This window comes from Natrix helvetica (genome assembly GCF_964273705.1).
Source record: "Natrix helvetica genome assembly, chromosome: 10".
Classification (NCBI taxonomy): Eukaryota; Metazoa; Chordata; class Lepidosauria; order Squamata; family Natricidae; genus Natrix; species Natrix helvetica.
The window spans coordinates 19954114-19972619 of record NC_138561.1 but is presented as its reverse complement, the minus strand read 5'-3'; the positions used below and the strand labels follow the sequence as shown (position 1 = coordinate 19972619).

General features: G+C 44.2%; 1 protein-coding gene across 2 annotated transcripts in view; it reads left to right on the top strand.

Moving 5' to 3' along the window:
• SDR42E1 (short chain dehydrogenase/reductase family 42E, member 1) overlaps nt 1-18195 on the top strand; it is a 42053-nt gene extending 23858 nt beyond the window's left edge. The window contains exons 1-4 of one of the 2 annotated variants that reach the window (XM_081963485.1): nt 13043-13319; nt 14619-14765; nt 15012-15100; nt 15727-18195. In XM_081963485.1, the coding sequence (XP_081819611.1) occupies nt 14700-14765; nt 15012-15100; nt 15727-16822 (1251 nt within the window). In that variant the 5' untranslated portion in view covers nt 13043-13319; nt 14619-14699 and the 3' untranslated portion in view covers nt 16823-18195. Of the gene's footprint in view, nt 1-13042; nt 13320-14618; nt 14766-15011; nt 15101-15726 lie in introns of those variants that run through there. The other variant, XM_081963486.1, reaches the window with a different exon arrangement.
• Nucleotides 18196-18506: the final 311 nt, after the last annotated feature.

The window sequence follows — 18506 nt, the reverse complement described above, 5'->3', positions numbered from 1 at the left end:
GAGACACAAACACAGAGAGACAGAAAGAGAGAGAGAAGGAGAAAGAGTCAGACAACGAACAAGTTTTGGATAATATTTGACAGAGCCAAGACCAACCAAGAAGCAGGAAGAAGTTTTGTCCTAAGGGAAGTTAGAAAGGGTGACATAATAGACAGGTTTGCAGCCCAGGCACGTCAGGGAAAAGTGTGTGTGTGTGTGTGTGTGTGTGATGTGTGTGTGTGTGTGATGTGTGCGCCACCGCACTCCAGAGCTGACCAGGTTCCCTTTGATGTGCAGCCTTCCAACTATGCACCGATTTAATGAGGACACACGCTTCTCTTTCATCAATTCGTTGCTTAGCTGGAAGCCGAGGAACTTAATTAGCACCAATGAACACACTCCAAAGCACAACTCCTTGGAAGGGCAATACTGCAAACCTTCCACTTTGACCAAGTTACCTAGGCTACAGAGAAGGTGCAGAGTTTTTTATTTTATTTTATTTAGTTTGTCAAACATGTACAAGGTAACAGGTATAAGTATAAACATGGATATGAACAAGGGAAATGAGTTGTTGTTTTGTTCCCCTGCATCTCCTGCGGTTCTAGAATTGTTCTAGAATTCATGGGTTCTAGATCTCATGAAGGTGACAATTGAGGGATATTTTTTTAGGAAGGTAGGAGATGTTTAGGAGGAAAAAGAAAAGAAATCCTTACTCAGCAATAAATGTATGCCTTAACGCAAAATAAAATCGCCATCTCTCCACTGGACGCAGTTTGAAAAGTGGAGGAAACTTTTCCATAGGGGAGGCAGTGGGTTCCTGTAAGTTGTCAGCTTTTCCATTTGGATTTCATTTATTTTCTTTATTTCAAATACACACACTCATTGAGGCATGAAGAAGACCATCCTAAAATACTTAGAGAAGAGGCTAATTGCTCAGCCCAAGCCAAATTATACAGCGTAAATTGTAAAGGTAAAGGTTCCTCTTGCACACATGTGCTCGTCGCTCCTGACTCTAGGGGGCAGTGCTCATCTCTGTTTCAAAGCCAAAGAGCCAGCGCTGTCCAAAAATGTCTCCGTGGTCATGTGGCTGGCATGACTCAACGCCCAAGGCGCACGGAACACTGTTACCTTCCCACCAAAGGTGGCTCCTATTTTTCTACTTGCATTTTTACGTGCTTTCGAACTGCTAGGTGGACAGAAGCTGGGACAAGTCACAGGAGCTCACTCCGTTAGGCAGTGTTAAGGATTTGAACCATCAAACTGCCAACCTTTCTGATCGACAAGCTCAGCGTCTTAGCCACTGAACCACCATGTCTCCCTAATCGAAAGACTAGATAAGTTTAGTGGAGGCTTCAGAGCAGATAAGCGAAACAATGTCGAGGAAAGAGGATTTCTTAGGGATAGTTTAAATGGAGACACTAGCACCTAGATCTTAGAAAGAAATGCACAGCACACACCCATCACAGCTTTATTGGAGTCAATTTGTAGACCAAGTAGACCCTTGGTCCCATATCTTTACTCACGGTTTTCCCCCACTGCAAACTCGGCTGAGGAAGAGGAGATGCCAGAAGCCAATCAGAACTTGCAGGAATGGTGGAGTCGATTGAAGCTTCCCTTTTCATTCCTCACTAGCCTTCCTTTTTTATATCCTCTCTGCCTAATTCCGTTGGCCATTAGACCTTCGGTTGCATGTCTAGTTCTTATCTTTTGGTAGTTGTCACTCCAAGTCAGTTCTAAATGGATTGCTTCCTGGTAACCCTCCTGCTCAGCCGTTCTTATCTTCAGACCTGATCTGGTTGTCTCCTTGCTTTTCACTTTCCTCTGCGAGTCTATATTTGTCCCCGCTCAATTTCCAATCATCTCTTTCCTCCATTTTCTTTTCACATTAATAGACCTACAGTGAAACCTGGTCCAAAGGGACTCTGCCCACTGGGGGCCCCATTCCTGGGAAGAAACAGGGACCTGGCCATAGTCACCTCTGCAATTCCCAGAAGTTGCTATTGATCCCCTTTCAAAGGTTGACCTAGAATGGACATTTGCTAGGAAGTACTGCCTGTAACAAGTCAACTTCTAGAGAAAGAACAATTTGAGCTCACTGACCGAACAATCAATGTTTTGTTAAACAGAGGCTCAGGGAATGCCTTATTGATGCTGAATCTCAATGGGCAAGTTTATACTTTTGCCTAATATTTGAACAATGGAGATGGAGCCTTGTTTTCAATCTGCAGCTCATAAAATGGAGAAAAGGGAATTGGCCAAGGCACTGCGAAGATATTGGGACAGGAAGGGCTGATGTAGAATTAAAGTGGTATCGGGGCTTGGAAGGATGGCTTTCATGATGCCAAAAACTGACCGATTGGTAGAATTCCATCTCTATAGAACCATGATGGCAAAATATGGCATGCATGCTAGAGGTGGCAATCAGAGCTCTCTCTGTGGGCACATATGCTGTCACCAGCTGGTTTTCACGGGCGCCGGAGCGCAGAAAATGGCCTGAAAACAGCCAAAAAACTGGCCAGAAACAGGCACTTTTGGGGTCATTTTCCTGGCCATTTTCAGGCCATTTTTTAGGCCTGAAAATGGCCCCAAAATAGGCATGCACGTGCTGGCCAGCTGGTCTCTGGTGCTCCGGCGTGCGCACTTGTATGCACATGCACACAAGTTCTGGTTTGGGAACTCAGTGCTGAAAAAGTTCGCCATCACTGCTATAAGTGAAAGAGGGGGATGAAACAAAGGATTTGGGGGTACAAATAGTGCTTGGCTGCATTTCCCCACCCCCACCCCAAGGGTGTCATCCAGAGGAGATAAATGGCCTGTTTCCACAATTTTGGTTTAATTTTCTGCCTTTGTCCAAGGCTTTCTTCGTTGTCAGTCAGTGAAAATGACATAGGCGAATTTTCAGGAAAACCCAGCGATTGGAGAGCAATGACCCACACCTTTGTCTCTCAAGGAACTGCTCGACTCCGTGCTAAAGAGGAATGACTGATTTCATGAACTGCTGGCATCAATAGTTCTCCGCTGGAGTCTCTGCTTTCATGCTACAACTGGCAGCTTCAATGATCTTGAAGTTATTCCAGACAATGTGTCATAACGCAGAGGACTGACGCTGCCTTACCAGCAGAAGGAGAAGAAACCTCCAGCTCTGAGGTCACGCCAAAGATGTCCAAGTGAAGGAGGGTTAAACCCATGTTCCTCCACAAAGGCAAAACAGGTTATTGGGTTTTTCTTCAAACAGAGCAGAGAAACAATTAAAATGTCTAACCCATCTTGAACCCTGCATGGGAAGGAGCTTCAAGCACGTCAGATGTCTGCATGGACAAATATTAAAGCCGGAGATCCATTGACCTTTTCCCTCCCCTAAGTTTCAAAGACATGGCTTGCAGTGAGATATCAAAACCAATATCAAATCATTTATAAAGGTAAAGGTTCCCCTCACACATACATCCTAATTGTTCCTGACTCTAGGGGATGATGCTCATCTCTGTTTCAAAGCCGAAGAGCCAGCGCTGTCCGAAGACGTCTCCGTGGTCATGTGGCCGGCATGACTAAATGCCAAAGGAGTGCGGAACGTTGTTACCTTCCCACCAAAGGTGGTTCCTATTTTTCTACTTGCATTTTTACATGCTCTCAAACTGCTAGGTTGGCAGAAGCTGGGACAAGTAGCATGAGTTCACTCCATTAGGCAGTGCTAGGGATTCGAACCACTGAACTGCCAACCTTCTGATCAACAAGCTCAATGTCCTAGCCACTGAGCCACCACCTATAAAGCATATATAAATGGTGGCCCACCAGGACACCTAGATCTGCTGAAATATGCCAAAGGATACACATAGAATGGACTAAGTCAGGACTAAGAAGTGGACAGAGACAAGCAAAGATAAAACTGATTTCACTGAAATCTATAATGAATGAACCACACATTCTACCGTGGGAAATATTTGGCAACCAGTTCTGATGATTTCAAGGGAGGCCTATCTGTGAGGCTGGGCCTTCTTCGGTGTTGACATGTTCATGAAGAGCACTACAAGTTTTCTTTCTGTTAGGATGAGATCCTGGTGATAACTGTTTTATCTGGGAATACAAAGCTATCAGGATTGGAAAGCATGCAGGCATTCTTCCAAAGCACTAAATCTCCTACCTCTTATCTGGTTTCTCATGGCAGCTTAACTCCCTCTGGTATTTTCTCATTAGTTAGTGTAGATGACCAAACAAAGACTCTAAATTACAGATTGTTCCCTTCCTTCAATGGTGAACATCACATTAAAAATACAGGAGAATGGTTTTGACTTTCCAGGAACATTAACATAATTCTCGGTTTTAATTCTTGGCTACCTACTTTGTCATACAAATTAACCTCTTTTTCCCAGAAACTGTCAGAAAAAAGTCCAGATAGATAGATAGATATAGAGATAGAGATAGAGAGATAGAGAGATAGGTAGGATTGTGAACTATCCTAAAAATACGAGTTCCAGGTGCAGCTATAAAAGAAGAGACGGACGTTGCGATCTCCAGAACTTAAAATATATTACCCACTTAGCTTTTGTTAGCTTCTTCTAACATCATCAGAGTGTAAAACTACCATTGAAGAGATATTTGCCTTAATACATCATTGCAATTAAAGTACCACTCATATCTTTTCATATCCTTTTGTCCTTGTAAACCACCCTTGCTTCCAATGTATCTGTAGGAGAGGCGCTGAGCCTGTGGGTGGAGTCAAAAGAGGAAGCAGCCTGGAGTCATTACGTTGCCAACAACAATCCAAGTGCTTTAATTCTTATCTAGTGCCAATTTAGTGCTGGCCATTAGTTGGCTAGATTCTTGTGCATAGGCATGAGCAATAAATCATCTTAATTGCAATAAATCAACTTAACTTCATACCTACATTTGAACTTTTGAGCATTTGAACTCTTCATGTCTTTATCATGTTCTCCGGATTTTGCACATTTGTCAAAGGACAAACGTTGACCAAACTGGTATTTTGACCAACATTCCACTCAAGATGCTAATCACGGATGTTCCCCCCCCCCCCTTATCCCAAGACTTAAATCCTTCTAACAGAAAAACAAACAAACCCAGAGACATCTCTAGAAGGTGGATCAACTTGCTGGTTTGCTTGCCTCTCTCCAGTTGCACCAGTCACAGGACCTGCATTTTTTCCACAAGCCCTTTCTCGTCATTGCCTCACGCAAAAGTAGTGTGACCACTTTGCTCAAAACTATTTTGAAAGCAGGGGTTGTAACATTACTTCCCTTGTGGGTAAATAACTAGGGCCATCAGATTAGGACTGTAAAATCTGGAATGGCCACTAGATAGCACGAGGGGTTAGACCAGGGGTCACCAACCTTTTGGACCACAGGGACCACGAAATTCATAATTTTAAATCACGTGGACCACTAATATGATCTGCCTAATGGCAGGCTAGGTGGTCATGTGACTGTCTGGGTGTGGCCAACTTGATGTCACTCACATTGAGGGGCACCTTGCCAGCCTCTACTCGCCACTCCTTGCCTGCCCGCCTGGGCTCCTTAACCCCAACAAGAAGCAGTTGATCTTTTGGGAGGGGGCCAGAGTGAGAATTAATACAGTGGAGAATTAATACAGGCAGAAGCCTTCATGGAAAAACACAAAGACCTCCTAGGTGAAACAAGGTACTGGCCCCTGGCCTTGCATTCCTGCAGGTCTTCCCTCTGCTTGTAAAGCCTATGTTTGCAGTCCTCAGTGAGGTGCTTCTGATGAGCCTCCTTCTTGGTCAGATCCAATTTAAACGGAGTTGTTTTGCCAACTCTTTCTCAGGGTGGCTGCTTAGCTCCAACAACTGCTTCTTTTCAAACAAAAGTTTTATTGGTTTTTTTTTCAAGTATTTTGGGGAAAAGGGTACATAAATGTGATTTTGATAATTTCAGATGCTTCTACACATTGGGCAGATCTGGCTTTTTACAGATTGGTCCCAGCACTGAAATGATAAACTGATTCCATTTTTTTTTCAAATCCAGTCAGTTGATCAACCAGATTTTGCCTCATGAACTTAGGTGTCTTTGACTCTATCCATGGTACTGATGCGTAGCATCAGTATTGATTTGTTAGATTTATATTTCTTTTTATCCCACCCTTATCATTTTTACCAATAAGTCAAGGTGGCGAACACATCTGATATTCCTTCCTCCTCCTATTTTCTCCCCAATAATAGCCCTGTGAGGTTGAGCTGTGAGACAGTGATTGGCCCAAAGTCACCCAGTTGGCTTTCATGCCTATCAGAACTAGAACTCTCCGTCCCCTGGTAATTGGCCCAAAGTCATCCAACCAGCTTTCATGCCTAAGGCGGAACTACAATTCATGGTCTCCCAGTTTCTAGCCTGGTGGCTTATCCACTAGACTAAATTGGCTCTCCTTTCTTGGAAATCTCTGGGAGATTTTATTTTTACCCTGCATTGGGTTGAAACACAAGTTTTTTTTATATATCCAGCAAAGTAGACAATTGGATTAGGAATTTCATTTCATTCATTCCTTCTTAACTGCATGTGACATTTGTTTGACTTTTGCTAAGATTCCTTGAACAGCAGAAAAATGACATCTACACTTTAAAAAAATTCCGCCCAAAATAAATAAGCACCTCGCCCACTTAGCTGTGATTAAAAACCTGTTTACCCACCTGAACGTCAAGCAGTGGGTGTGATTATTTATCCTCCCCAATCAGGATATTTACCCTGGCAAGATTAAGAATTTGTTGCGATGAATTGTTGTAATCAAAGAAATGTCAATAGCACAACTCATGTTCTCCCAGCTGGCAGGAAAGGCACCATGTTATTATGCTGGCAAGAATGCTTTGTCAAAGTGGAAAGATGGTCTTTCCATAGCTTTCAAGGTTTTGCTTCATATTTGGCCCACTCAGGATCTCCGCTTTCAGTTCTACACTATAGGGCATGGATCTTCAAACTACGGCCCACGGGCCACATGTGGCCTGCCAAAGCCATTAATCCGGCCTGTGCAGGACCACAAGGCTGACCCGCCCACATTGCCCTGCCCACTCTTCAGCCAAGGACAGGACTTACCTTCACGAGCCCCATGGGCTGGAACTGAAAGATAGAGAAAGGGAGAGAAAGGGAGAGAGAAAGAAAGAGAAAGAAGGAGAGAAAGAGACACAGAGAGATTTCTCAAGCACCTTGGGGCTGAGAAGAACTGCTGCAAAACTGAGTTTCCTGAAGTGGACCACTAGACTCCTAAACAACTGAAAAAAACTCTCTAGCAAAAAGAAAAATCAACCAAAAGAGCAACATGCAAACAAAAACACCCCCAGGAGCAAAACAAGTTCAAGTTTAATTTGTGTGCATTGTTCAATGGACTGTTAAATTGGACATGCCCACCCAGTCACATGACTACTTAGCCATGCCCACACAGCCAGTCCACCCCACCCCCCCCCCAACAGTCTAAGGGACTGTGAATTGTCCCCGTTTAAAAAGTTTGAGGACCCCTTGCTCTAGGGGAAGAATTTGGCAAGCTATCCTGTAGACCTGGGTTAGCAGGAAGTTCATAATGAAGAGAACTGAACTCCTCCAATTGACCAGCATATAAGCAGCATCTGGGATTCCCGCCCTGACTCCGTGTTATCTGAATGTCTTTTAAAGACGACGAAATAAACCAATGAAAAATAAGCCTGCAAGACATAGAGGATACAGATCTGACAGATAGTTCGAGGCCCAGTTTCCTTCAAGTCCTCATCGCAAAAATCTTAAAAGGACAGATCAAACATCTATGGTCGATGCACCATAGCTTTAGTGCCACAAAAGAAGGAAAATTAAATACCGTATATAGGGAGATGCACTACAAAGCGGATTTATTGAACCGACGCCCAGCTCAATGTAAATGAAATCAGATTAACATCTGTCAAGACCCCGTTCTTCCCCCCCCCTGCTAAGGAGGCCTCCAGATCAAAGACAGCACCCCCATCTCCTGCATCCCACCTGCCTTAGCCAGCCTTCTCAAAGCAACTTTAACAATGTTGGGGTTTTTTTTAGGTGTTGACCCACGAAGAGGTTAAGCATCCCACAACACACAGAGACGAAAGAAATTTATCCACCTCAACAAATTACTTCCATATGGATTTAATGGCAAAAAACCAGGAAAAAAACCTGGCCCAGTCACAAGAAAGAAAGATTGGGGGTGGGGGGGGGACATTAATTTATTTGCAAACGATCAAAGATAATATCTCCTCTACCTTCAAACGGCAAAAGGACATTCTTGCCAGAATATCGCAATCCATCATCCGAAGAACCAAAGACTGCAAAAACATTCCAGGAAGCAGCCTACCAAATCTTCCGAGTATGATCCCATATCTTACCTACCTAGAACTAAGCTCTCGGATGAGTAAACGTTGGATTTCTATTGTGGTCATAAATTAAGAGCGACCCGTCATTAAGGGAGCTTTGCTCCACGTTACAACCTTTCTTTCCACAGCTGTTCAACGAATCACTGCCGTTAAATTGTTCAGCATATCTGGCTTCCCCGTTGACTTTGCTTGTCAGAAGGTCGCAAAAGAAGGACGCACTTCGACCATCGTAAGTATGAATCAGTTGCCAAGCGTCTGAGTCTTGGTGTCAGAAGAACATGGAGGTTCTTCGGCAGCCGTCGTTAAGTGTAAAAAATGATCATTAGCCACTTTTCTCTGTGCCGCTGTTGCTTTGAGCAGTCACTATATGAACTGTCATAAGTCGAGGACTACCGGTATTTGAGAATAATTCCCGCCCTGGTTTTCAGTCCTCACCTCTTACTATCCTGGGGGCACTTTCTGGATTTTTATTTTATTTTATTTTTGACGGAAAGGAAGAAGGAAGGAAATGTTAAAGCTTAGCGCAGCAGGATAAACAATGATCTCCAAGGTGGAACCAACCCAAATACGGCCAAGATTGAAGATCTAAGACAAATATCAGACCCCGGTTCTCAAATGATGCCCAGCTTTGCTCAGTTCGGGGATTCAAAGGTTTCTTTAGGGAGTTGGGTTGCTTTTTTTTTTCCTTTTAAACTTTGCAATACTGTAATAGCTTTGCTCATATGTGTGGCTTGCACGCATGCACGCGGCTTAGAAAATGTGGCTAAATAGGACAGCATAACACCAGGACAGGGACCTGCAGGTTGTCACTACCGATTCGCCCGAACCGATCCGAACTGGTTGAATACTACCACTGCTCGATATTCTGTAACTCCTGTTAGCTATCTTAGCTAGTTGGAGTTAGCAAATCACCCGAAATCATTTTCGCTCGCCCGGTGCCCTGCACTTCCATTGGCCATCCTACACGGCAAGTATAAAAAGACACCATTGACTCAAAGACTCTGTGCCTGTGGCTCAGTCAAGAGGTGGAGACTGTGGGTCATACGTTCCTTCGATGCTTCTTTTACTTAAAAAGAGTCGGCAAAAATATAGTCTGCCAATAATTGCTAGGTACCGTGGCTTAAATGGACTCCAGAGGATGGTAGGGCCTGGAGGAACGTTGTCCATGGGGTTGGATACTCTGGAGTTCATTTAAGCTCACGCCTACTGCTTCGGTGACTCCAGCCAGCCACCTCATTCTACGTCGTCCCCTTCTTCTCTTGCCCTCAATCATTCCCAGCATTAGGCTCTTCTCCAGTGAGTCCTTCCTTCTCATTAGGTGGCCATTTGAGTTTCCTCTTCAGGATCTGGCCTTCTAAAGAGCAGTCAGGGCTGATCTCCTCTAGGACTGACCGTTTGGATGGCCTTGCAATCGTCAGTGGTTGTGTTGCAGGCATTTGGCTCACATATATGACCAATTGTGACATCCGGTGGTCACGTAAGCATGACTTGTGACCTTTTTTGTGCATTTCCCATTGGGGAAGCTGGACTCGTTTAACAGCCACATGGTTTGCTTAAGGGCCAACAGTTGGGAATAAAGGGAAAGAACCCCAAAGCCATCGAGATACAACGCAAACATGAAACTGCTTTCAAAACAAAGCTTAGGGCACCTTATCGTTTGAAAAAAGGGCCTACTTCCCCTTTGGGGGGCACCAGGACTCTTTCAAACCAGGAAATAATTCCTTGTAGAATTCAAACCAGGCCAACAAAACAATTGCAAAAGGACAGTAACTTTAAAAATGCAAATAAAAGAACTAGTTTTGTTTCATTCCTTGAAGCTTGATCCTCCAGGGACAACATTTTACAGGAGCTTTGGCAACTTTAAGATAGGCAGGACATCAACTCCCAGAATTCTATAGCCCATTCTAGGCGTTGAAGGCCACTTATCATTTGTCAGGGTTGAGAAACGCTGTTCTCTACTCGCTTACCCCCCCAAAAAAAACGGAAAAAACAAGCAGGTGTGACTCGGTGCAATATCGCCACCTATCGCAAGAAAATATGGGGAGGAAAGCACATTGAATAGAGTTGAAAGGGACTTTGGAGGTCTTCTAGTCCAACCCGCTGTTCGAGAGGAGATTCTATACCAGTCTGGACAACTGGCTGTGCAGTCTTCTTGAAAACCTCCAGCGATGAAACACCCGAAACCTATGGAAGGTCTACTGATTAATTGTTCACAAGGTCAGGAAAACAGAACAGAAAACAGAACAACAGAATTGGAAGGGACCTTGAAGTTCTTCTAGTCCAATCCCCTGCTTAGGCAGGAGACCTTACACCACTTCAGACAAATGGATATCCAACATCATCTTTAAAATTTTCAATATTGGAGCATTCACACCTTCTGAAGACAAATTGTTCCACTGATTAATTGTTCTAACTGTCAGGAAATTTCTCCTTACTTCTAAGTTGCTTCTCTCCTTGATTAGTCTCCATCTGTTGCTTCTTGTCCTGCCCTCAAGTGCCTTGGAGAATAGCTTGACTCCCTCTTCTTTGTGGCAACCCCTGAGATATTGGAACATTGCTATCATGTCTCCCCTGGTCCTTCTTTTCATCAGACTAGACATACCCAGCTCCAGCAACCGTTCTTCATATGTTTTAGTCTCCAGTCCCCTAATCCTCTTTGCTGCTCTTCTCTGCACTCTTTCTAGAATCTCCACATCTTTTTTATATCATGGCGACCAAAACTGAATGCCGTATTTCAAGTGTGGCCTTACCAAGGCATTATAAAGTGGTATTAACACTTCACGTGTTCTTGATTCTATCCCTCTGTTTATGCAGTCTAGAACTGTGTTGGCTTTTTTGGCAGCTGCTGCACACTGCTGGCTCATATTTAAATGGTTGTCCATTAGGACTCCAAGATCCCTCTCACAGTCACTACTATTGAGCAAGGTACCACCTATACTGTACCTGTGCATTTTGTTTTTCTTGCCTAAATGTACAGCCTTACTTTTTCCATCATAAAATTTCATTTTGTTTGATTTCTTTTTTTGTTAGATTTTTGTTATGAAATTTCTCCTTGGAGTATCTCTCTTGGATAAGCTTCCATCTTCTAACAGGTGGTTTGGAGAGTAACCCCTTCTCTGTGACAACCCCTTGAATCCTGGAAGACTGCCCTCATATCAGCACAGAAGATACAATCCTCTTCCTTCAACCTAGTCCCTTCCAGATGTCTTGGTCCATAACTTCTTTGGTTTCTTCCATAGAAGAAGCTGGCTAGGGAATTTTGGGAGTTGAAATCCACGTGTCTTAAAGTTGGCAAGGTTGGGAAACCTTGATCTACTGCTAAGCAAGCATATTGAATTTGCAAAGTTAGAGGTGAAGGGTGGTGGAAAGGAACAGGAAAATAAAAGTGATTTTTTTCCTTTCGCGGTTGCAAAGTTGGGTGTCAGAGGTTGTGTGTCTCTTGGTTGATCAACGAAAGATTCAGGATAAGGGATGGAAGCAGGAAATGTGTAAAGCCCTTAGGATACAGTGCAGACATTTGAGAGGGCTTATCTTGCCTCCTTCAAATGTGTTTAAAATTCACCGGGTGAGTTTTCTACACTGTGCTAAAGTTATCAAATGATTGGTATAGGATCTCCTGCTTGAGCAAGGGGTTGCTCTAAAAGACCTTCAAGGCCCCTTCCACCTCTGTCATTCTGATTGAATTGCTATTCGATTAAGAGAAGGTCCCCAAACTCTTTAGCTCATAAGTTTTAGACTGTTCATTGATGCCCAACATTTACGATAGGGAAATAATAAAAACTTTTAATAGTATTACAAGTAATAAAAACAACAGCAAGGTCTTGAATTGTCCCATCAACCCTTGCGGGTTCCTATCAACCATTTTGGAAAAACAACAACCCCTGGTTAAAATCCTCCTGTATAAACCCACATAGGGGGTTTGGAAACCAGAATTTGGGAGTCCATTGATCCAAACCGAAGCCTGCGATCTAATAAACCACATTTCAGTTAATCCCAGCTAAGGGCAACGTGTAAACCCAGTGGCAGAATTAGGGGCCCCACTCCATCACTGGAGGTTTTAAAGAAGAGACTAGACAGTCCCTTGTCTGAGATTGTATAGGTTCTCCTGCTTGAGAAGAGGGATAGACTAGAAGACCTCCAAGGTCCCTTCTGGGTTCTATTCTATCCTATCCTACCCTACCCTATCCTATTCCATATATTCTGCTCTATTCTATTCCATATGTTCTAATGTTCTATTCTACCCTACTCTACCCTATTCTATTCCATATACGTATTCTATTCTATTCTATGTTCTGCTCTACTCTACTCTACTCTCTTATACCTATTCCTATGCTATTATTCTGTTCTAAAGATTTTGGAGAAAGGTCGAGGGGAGGGTCGGGAAATCAACCAGCCTCTCCGAAACGGGCGGGAGACGGAAGGGGGATAGCCTTTAGGATTGCAAGTCAAGATCGCGAAAGGAGCGGAGCCCACGCGGCATTTCCCTGCAAATCCTTCTGCCGTACGGCTCCCGATCTGCGCGCTCTGACATCTTGTTGTACGGAACGCTACGGCTGGGAGGCGCCATGTCGGAACACCCCCTCACCCCGCCCCGAGGTCCTAAAAAAAAACCTACTCGGAAAGCGAGTGAAAGGGGGAGTTGGTTGCGGGGGAGCGAAGTTTCTTTCTTCCGATGGATCGGCGCCCGCGGGGTTGTTTTTGTTTTTTTTAAACTCGGAGATTTCGCTGCGCTGAAGGCAGGAATGGGCTTTGGGTATCCCGCAAACGGGGATGGGGGCTGTTCAGCCTGTAGCTAGAGATGCGTAATGTGGGGCGAGCGACGGGATCCGCCTCTCACCAGCTGATGGGGCGATGGGGCGGAGACAGTCCGTGGGAAAGTGAAGAGAAACGTAGGGAGGTCGGTTTCACCAAAGCGCGGCCGACTGCAACACCTATCATCCGCAGCCTGGGGAAAGGAAGAGCCCCAGCATCTTCCAGGTCCAAATCCACAGGTGCCATCACCTCCAGTGTCCAAAAGGTAAGCACCTTGTGATTGACACTGATGATAGGGCTGGAGAAAGAAGATACTTTGATGTTCTCCAGCTGTTTGGGACATTAACAGAGTTGGAAGGGACCTTATAGGTCATCTAGCCCACCACCCCCTGCTCAAGCAGGAGACCCTACACCATTTCTGACAGAGGACAGTCCAGTCTCTTCTTGAAAGCCTCCAGGGATGAAGCTCCCACAACTTCCAAGGACAACTTCTGTTCCATTGGTTGATTGTTCTCACTGTCAGAAAGTTCCTCCTTATTTCTAGGTTGAATCTCTCCTTGGTTAGTTTCCATCTGTTATTCCTTATCTGGCCTTTGGAAAATAGCTTGACCCCCTCCTCTGTATGGCAGCCCCTCGAATATTTAAAGACTGCTATCCTGTCTCCCTGGTCCTTCTCTTCACTAGACTAGCTATGACCAGTTCCTGCAACTGTTCTTCGTATGTTTTAGTCTCCAGTCCCCTAATCATCCTTGTTGCTCTTCTCTGCAATTTTTCTACAGTCTCAATCTTTTTATAGTGTGGTGACCAAAACTGGATGCAGCATTCTAGGTATGGTCTTACTAAGGCTTTATAGACAAGGCCCTTCTCTTCATGGATTCTTAAAGGCAGCCCAGAGCTCTAGTTAGAAGAGAAGAGAAGAGAAAAGAAGAGAGAATATAGAATGGCATGGCATGGCATGGCGTGGCGTGGTGTGGTGTGGTGTGGTGTGGTGTGGATTGGAGTAGTATAGAATAGAATAAAACAATAGAATAGTAATAGAGTAGAGTAGAGTAGGATAGGATAGGATAGAATAAGGAATAGATAATAGAATAGAATATAATTCTTTATTGGCCAAGTGTGATTGGACACAGAAGGAATTTGTCTTTGGTGCAGATGCTCTCAGTGTACATAAAAAGACAAGATACACTCAGCAAGTCATAAGGTACAAGACTTAATGATAGTCATAGGATACAAACAAGCAATTAAGGAACAATTAGTACCTCTCTTGATCTTGATTGTATCCCTCTATTAATGCCATTTAGGATTGCATTGGCTTTTTTGGCTGTCGCTGCACACGGCTGGCTCATATTTAACTGGCTCTCCAGCTACAACTGTCAGGGTTGGTGTCATTTCAAAACACTGCGGGGGGCACCATGTTGGCTTCTTCCAGCCTACACTGCCTTCCTCCCAAATCAGCCTCTCCAAACGTGCTGGACTACAGCTTCCACCATCCCCCAAACCTGCCTGCTTGTGGAGAACAAGAGGAGATTCTGGCTAGACTCTTTTTTCTTTTTTTTTCTTGAAGTGAAATGTGAATTGCTTGGCCAAAGGACAGAAGAGTTTGGATCTACCCCAGCAGATCATTAAACAAGAATGTTTGAGGCACATGCAAAATAGGCCCCACAGCCCCAGAGATCGATTCGTGCACTTCGGGCGTGTAAACATTGAACAGGTGAGATTTTATGTAAATTGAAATAGCGTGGCCCACCTCAGTAGGAGTCCAGTCCAATTAAAGTTTGGAAAAAAGTTGGCTGAAGGCAGGATTTTTAAGACCAAAGAGGCATTTTAATGCTTGCTAAAATGCTTTGGACACAATAAAAAAAAAAACCACATAAACCTAAAATAAAATACAGACAAACAGGTTATGGCTTGCATGTTGTGCGCACCAAGTTATATCATGCTTTCTCTTTCTTTATAGCTTAGGATTGTGGGCGGAGGCATGGAAAGAGAGAATCCCAGCAAGGAAGCTGTCCTTATTACGGGTGGAAGTGGATATTTTGGCTTTCGGTTAGTATTTGTTCCACGAAGAATTGCACTTGTTTGTTTGTGAATAAATTGCAATGTTAGTAATTACGGCTTTTGGAAAATGGTATTGATGCATCCAAATTGGCTCATATTCTGTACACATGCAAACAGTCTGTCTGTCTGTCTATCTATCATCTCTTTCTATATCTCCATCTTGCTCTCTCTCCCCATCTTGCTCTCTATCTCTCTACATCCATCCATCCATCCATCCATCCATCCATCCATCCATCCATCCATCCATGTCTGTCTGTCTCCCTCCCTCTCTCTTATATCTATCATCTCTCCCCATCTCACTCTCTATCTCTCTACATACATACATGCATACATACATGTCTGTCTGTCTGTCTTCTGTCTGTCTGTCTATCTATCTCTTCCTTCCTCTCTCTCCCCCCTGTCTCTTCCCCATGTGTGTGAGGCTCCATTGATGTGGGAAGGAGCTTAATAAACGAGAACCACCTCTACAATTTTGGCCTTTATTTCCTCTTAGAATAACATGACAGCCCTGCCCTCTTAATCACCTGAAGCTTTTGTTGATTGATCTGCTGCTTCAAAGTTGCAACCCTCATTCTTGTCCTCAGCAGCTGTAATAATTCCTTGTTGTGTTCCAGGTTGGCTTCAGCCTTAGTCAAGAGCCAAGTGGATGTGATCCTGTTTGATGTTTTCAAGCCTACCCAAGAGATGCCCAAAGGTGTGACATTTGTGCAGGGTGACATCTGTGTGATCCATGAAGTGGAAGAAGCACTCCGGGGTGTGTCCTGTGTCTTCCATATTGCTTCCTATGGAATGTCTGGCCGGGAGCAGCTCAACCCAAAACGTATAGAAGAGGTGAATGTCAAAGGAACTGACAATATCATCGAATCTTGCAGGAGAGTTGGAATCCCCAAACTTATATACACAAGCACATACAATGTAGTCTTTGGAGGTCAAGTCATAGAAAATGGAGATGAATCTTGGCCTTATCTACCCCTACATCTTCACCCTGACCATTACTCAAGGACCAAAGCTTTGGCTGAAATGAAAGTTCTGGAGGCCAATGGGACAGTCCTAAGGGATGGCCAGGGAATTTTGAGGACCTGTGCCATAAGACCTGCTGGCATTTATGGACCAGGAGAGCAGAGGCATCTTCCAAGGATTGTCAACTACATTGAACAGGGATGGTTCCGGTGTGTCTACGGGAATCCTAGTAGCCTGGTGGACTTTGTGCATGTAGATAACCTGGTGCAAGCTCACATGTTAGCAGCAGAGGCTCTGGGTGCCACCAAAAACCATACGGCTGCTGGCCAAGCCTATTTCATTTCTGATGGGAGGCCAGTCAATAATTTTGAATTTTTCCGCCCTTTGGTGGAAGGTTTAGGATACACCTACCCATCCCTCCGCCTCCCACTGCCGCTTGTTTACTACTTTGCATTTGTTACAGAACTGGTCCATGTTGCAGTGGGACGCCTGTATAACTTTCAGCCCCTCCTCACTCGCACCGAAGTTTACAAAACCGGTGTGACCCATTTTTTCAGCTTAGCCAAAGCTAGAAGGGAGCTGGACTACAAACCTCAGCATTACAGCCTCTGTGAAGTGGTGGAGTGGTTCCAAAACCATGGTCACGGCCAAAGGTTTAGCAAGTCGTCAGAAAAGCACTTCATCAGAAATGCAGCTCTGGTCTTCCTTGCGGCAATGATGGTCCTTTTGTGGTCTTGGAGTTTCTTTTGAAGCCCCTCAAATAAGAAAATACAACAAGTGGTGCGGTGAGCTAGAAGCGGAGTGCTCGCCTCACACTCAGGAGGCTATGAGTTCCATCCTAGGCAGCGACAGATGTTTATGTGTAATTGTCTGCTGCTAACTCTGTGTAGGCATCGGGAAGGGCATCTGACCAGTAAATACTCAATAAGTGAGCGTCCTTACTTATTACGTCATGGTATGGCATACCGGTTTGACAGCCGTGGATAAGAAAATACCATACAATCGGGCTTGAAATTTTAGGCCTGGATAACTTTGAATTATACTGTCTACATTCCGAACTGAGCTTAGTGCACAAGATAATCTGCCATAACATCCTACCAGTTAATGACTACTTTTACTTCAACCACAATAACACAAGGGCTATCAATAGAGACAAACTAAATGTAACCCACTCTAATCTTGATTGCAGGAAAAACGATTTCAGCAATAGAGTAGTAAATGTGTGTCCTGTTGTTAGTTCCTCTAACTCCTGTAGTTCAGTAACATCCCTGATGTAATGGGATGAGTAGGGGATACATCTGGCAGGACCCAGAACAAGGGCCTTCTCCGTGATGGCTCCCTTCCTTTGACACATCATCAGAGACGTCTTCAGACAGCGCTGACTCTTTGACTTTGAAACGGAGATGAGCACTGCCCCCTAGAGTCTGGATCGACTAGCACATATGTGCAAGGGGAACCTTTACCTTTATCTTTATTGTTTGTAAGCTGCTCAGAGTAGGTGAGAACTGACTTTCGTTTTCAGGAAAAGTCCGGATTATGAGTTTGTTGCTATTTAATGAATAAAGCACCTGCTTCTTTGTGAACGCTGACACAAAAAGATGGAGTCATCATTCAGCCACTCAACTCACAACTGCTGAGTTTCTTCCTGGAACCCATTCTTGCAAATACATTTCCAGACCTATTTTACTGCGACCCAAGCATAGCATGCATACATGAAGGCTCTGGGCTTCCTTTCTTTGGTCACCACACTATAAAAAAGACACTGAGACTCTAGAAAAACTGCAGAGAAGAGGCTAAAAGATATGAAGAACAGTTGCAGGAACTGGGCATGGCTATCTAATGAAGAGAAGGACCAGGGGAGATAGGATAGCAATCTTCCAGTATTTAAGGGGCTGCCACAGAGAGGAGGGGGTCTAGCTATTCTTCAAAGCACCTGAAGGCCAGAGAAGGAATAATGGATGGAAACTAATCAAGGAGAGATTCAACCACGAAATTAGGAGACATTTTCTGACAATGAGAACAATCAACTGGTGGAACAGAAGTTGCCTTCAGAAGTTGGAGCTTCATCACAGGAAACTTTCAAGAAGAGACTGGACTGCCCTCTGTCAGAAAGGGTGTAAAATTTCCTGCTTGGGCAAGACAGGGTGGGGGTGGGGGTGGAGTAGATGACCTACAAGGTCCTTCCAACTCTCTTAATCTGTTATGCTTTTTTGCAAATGTTTCATTATCCAAACTAGGCAACAGGGTTGGGTCATGCAACATCTGCAAGACAACAAGCAAGCTTGGAGAGCACGAAGGATCCCTCGTTTCAACCCTGAGCTACAAGTATTCTCATTTGCCACATGAAAACCCTAGTAAACCATCACCTTGTTTCTCTGTTCTATTCAGAGAAGATTTCCATATGATTCCGAGATCTTGAGAAAATCAAGCTGAG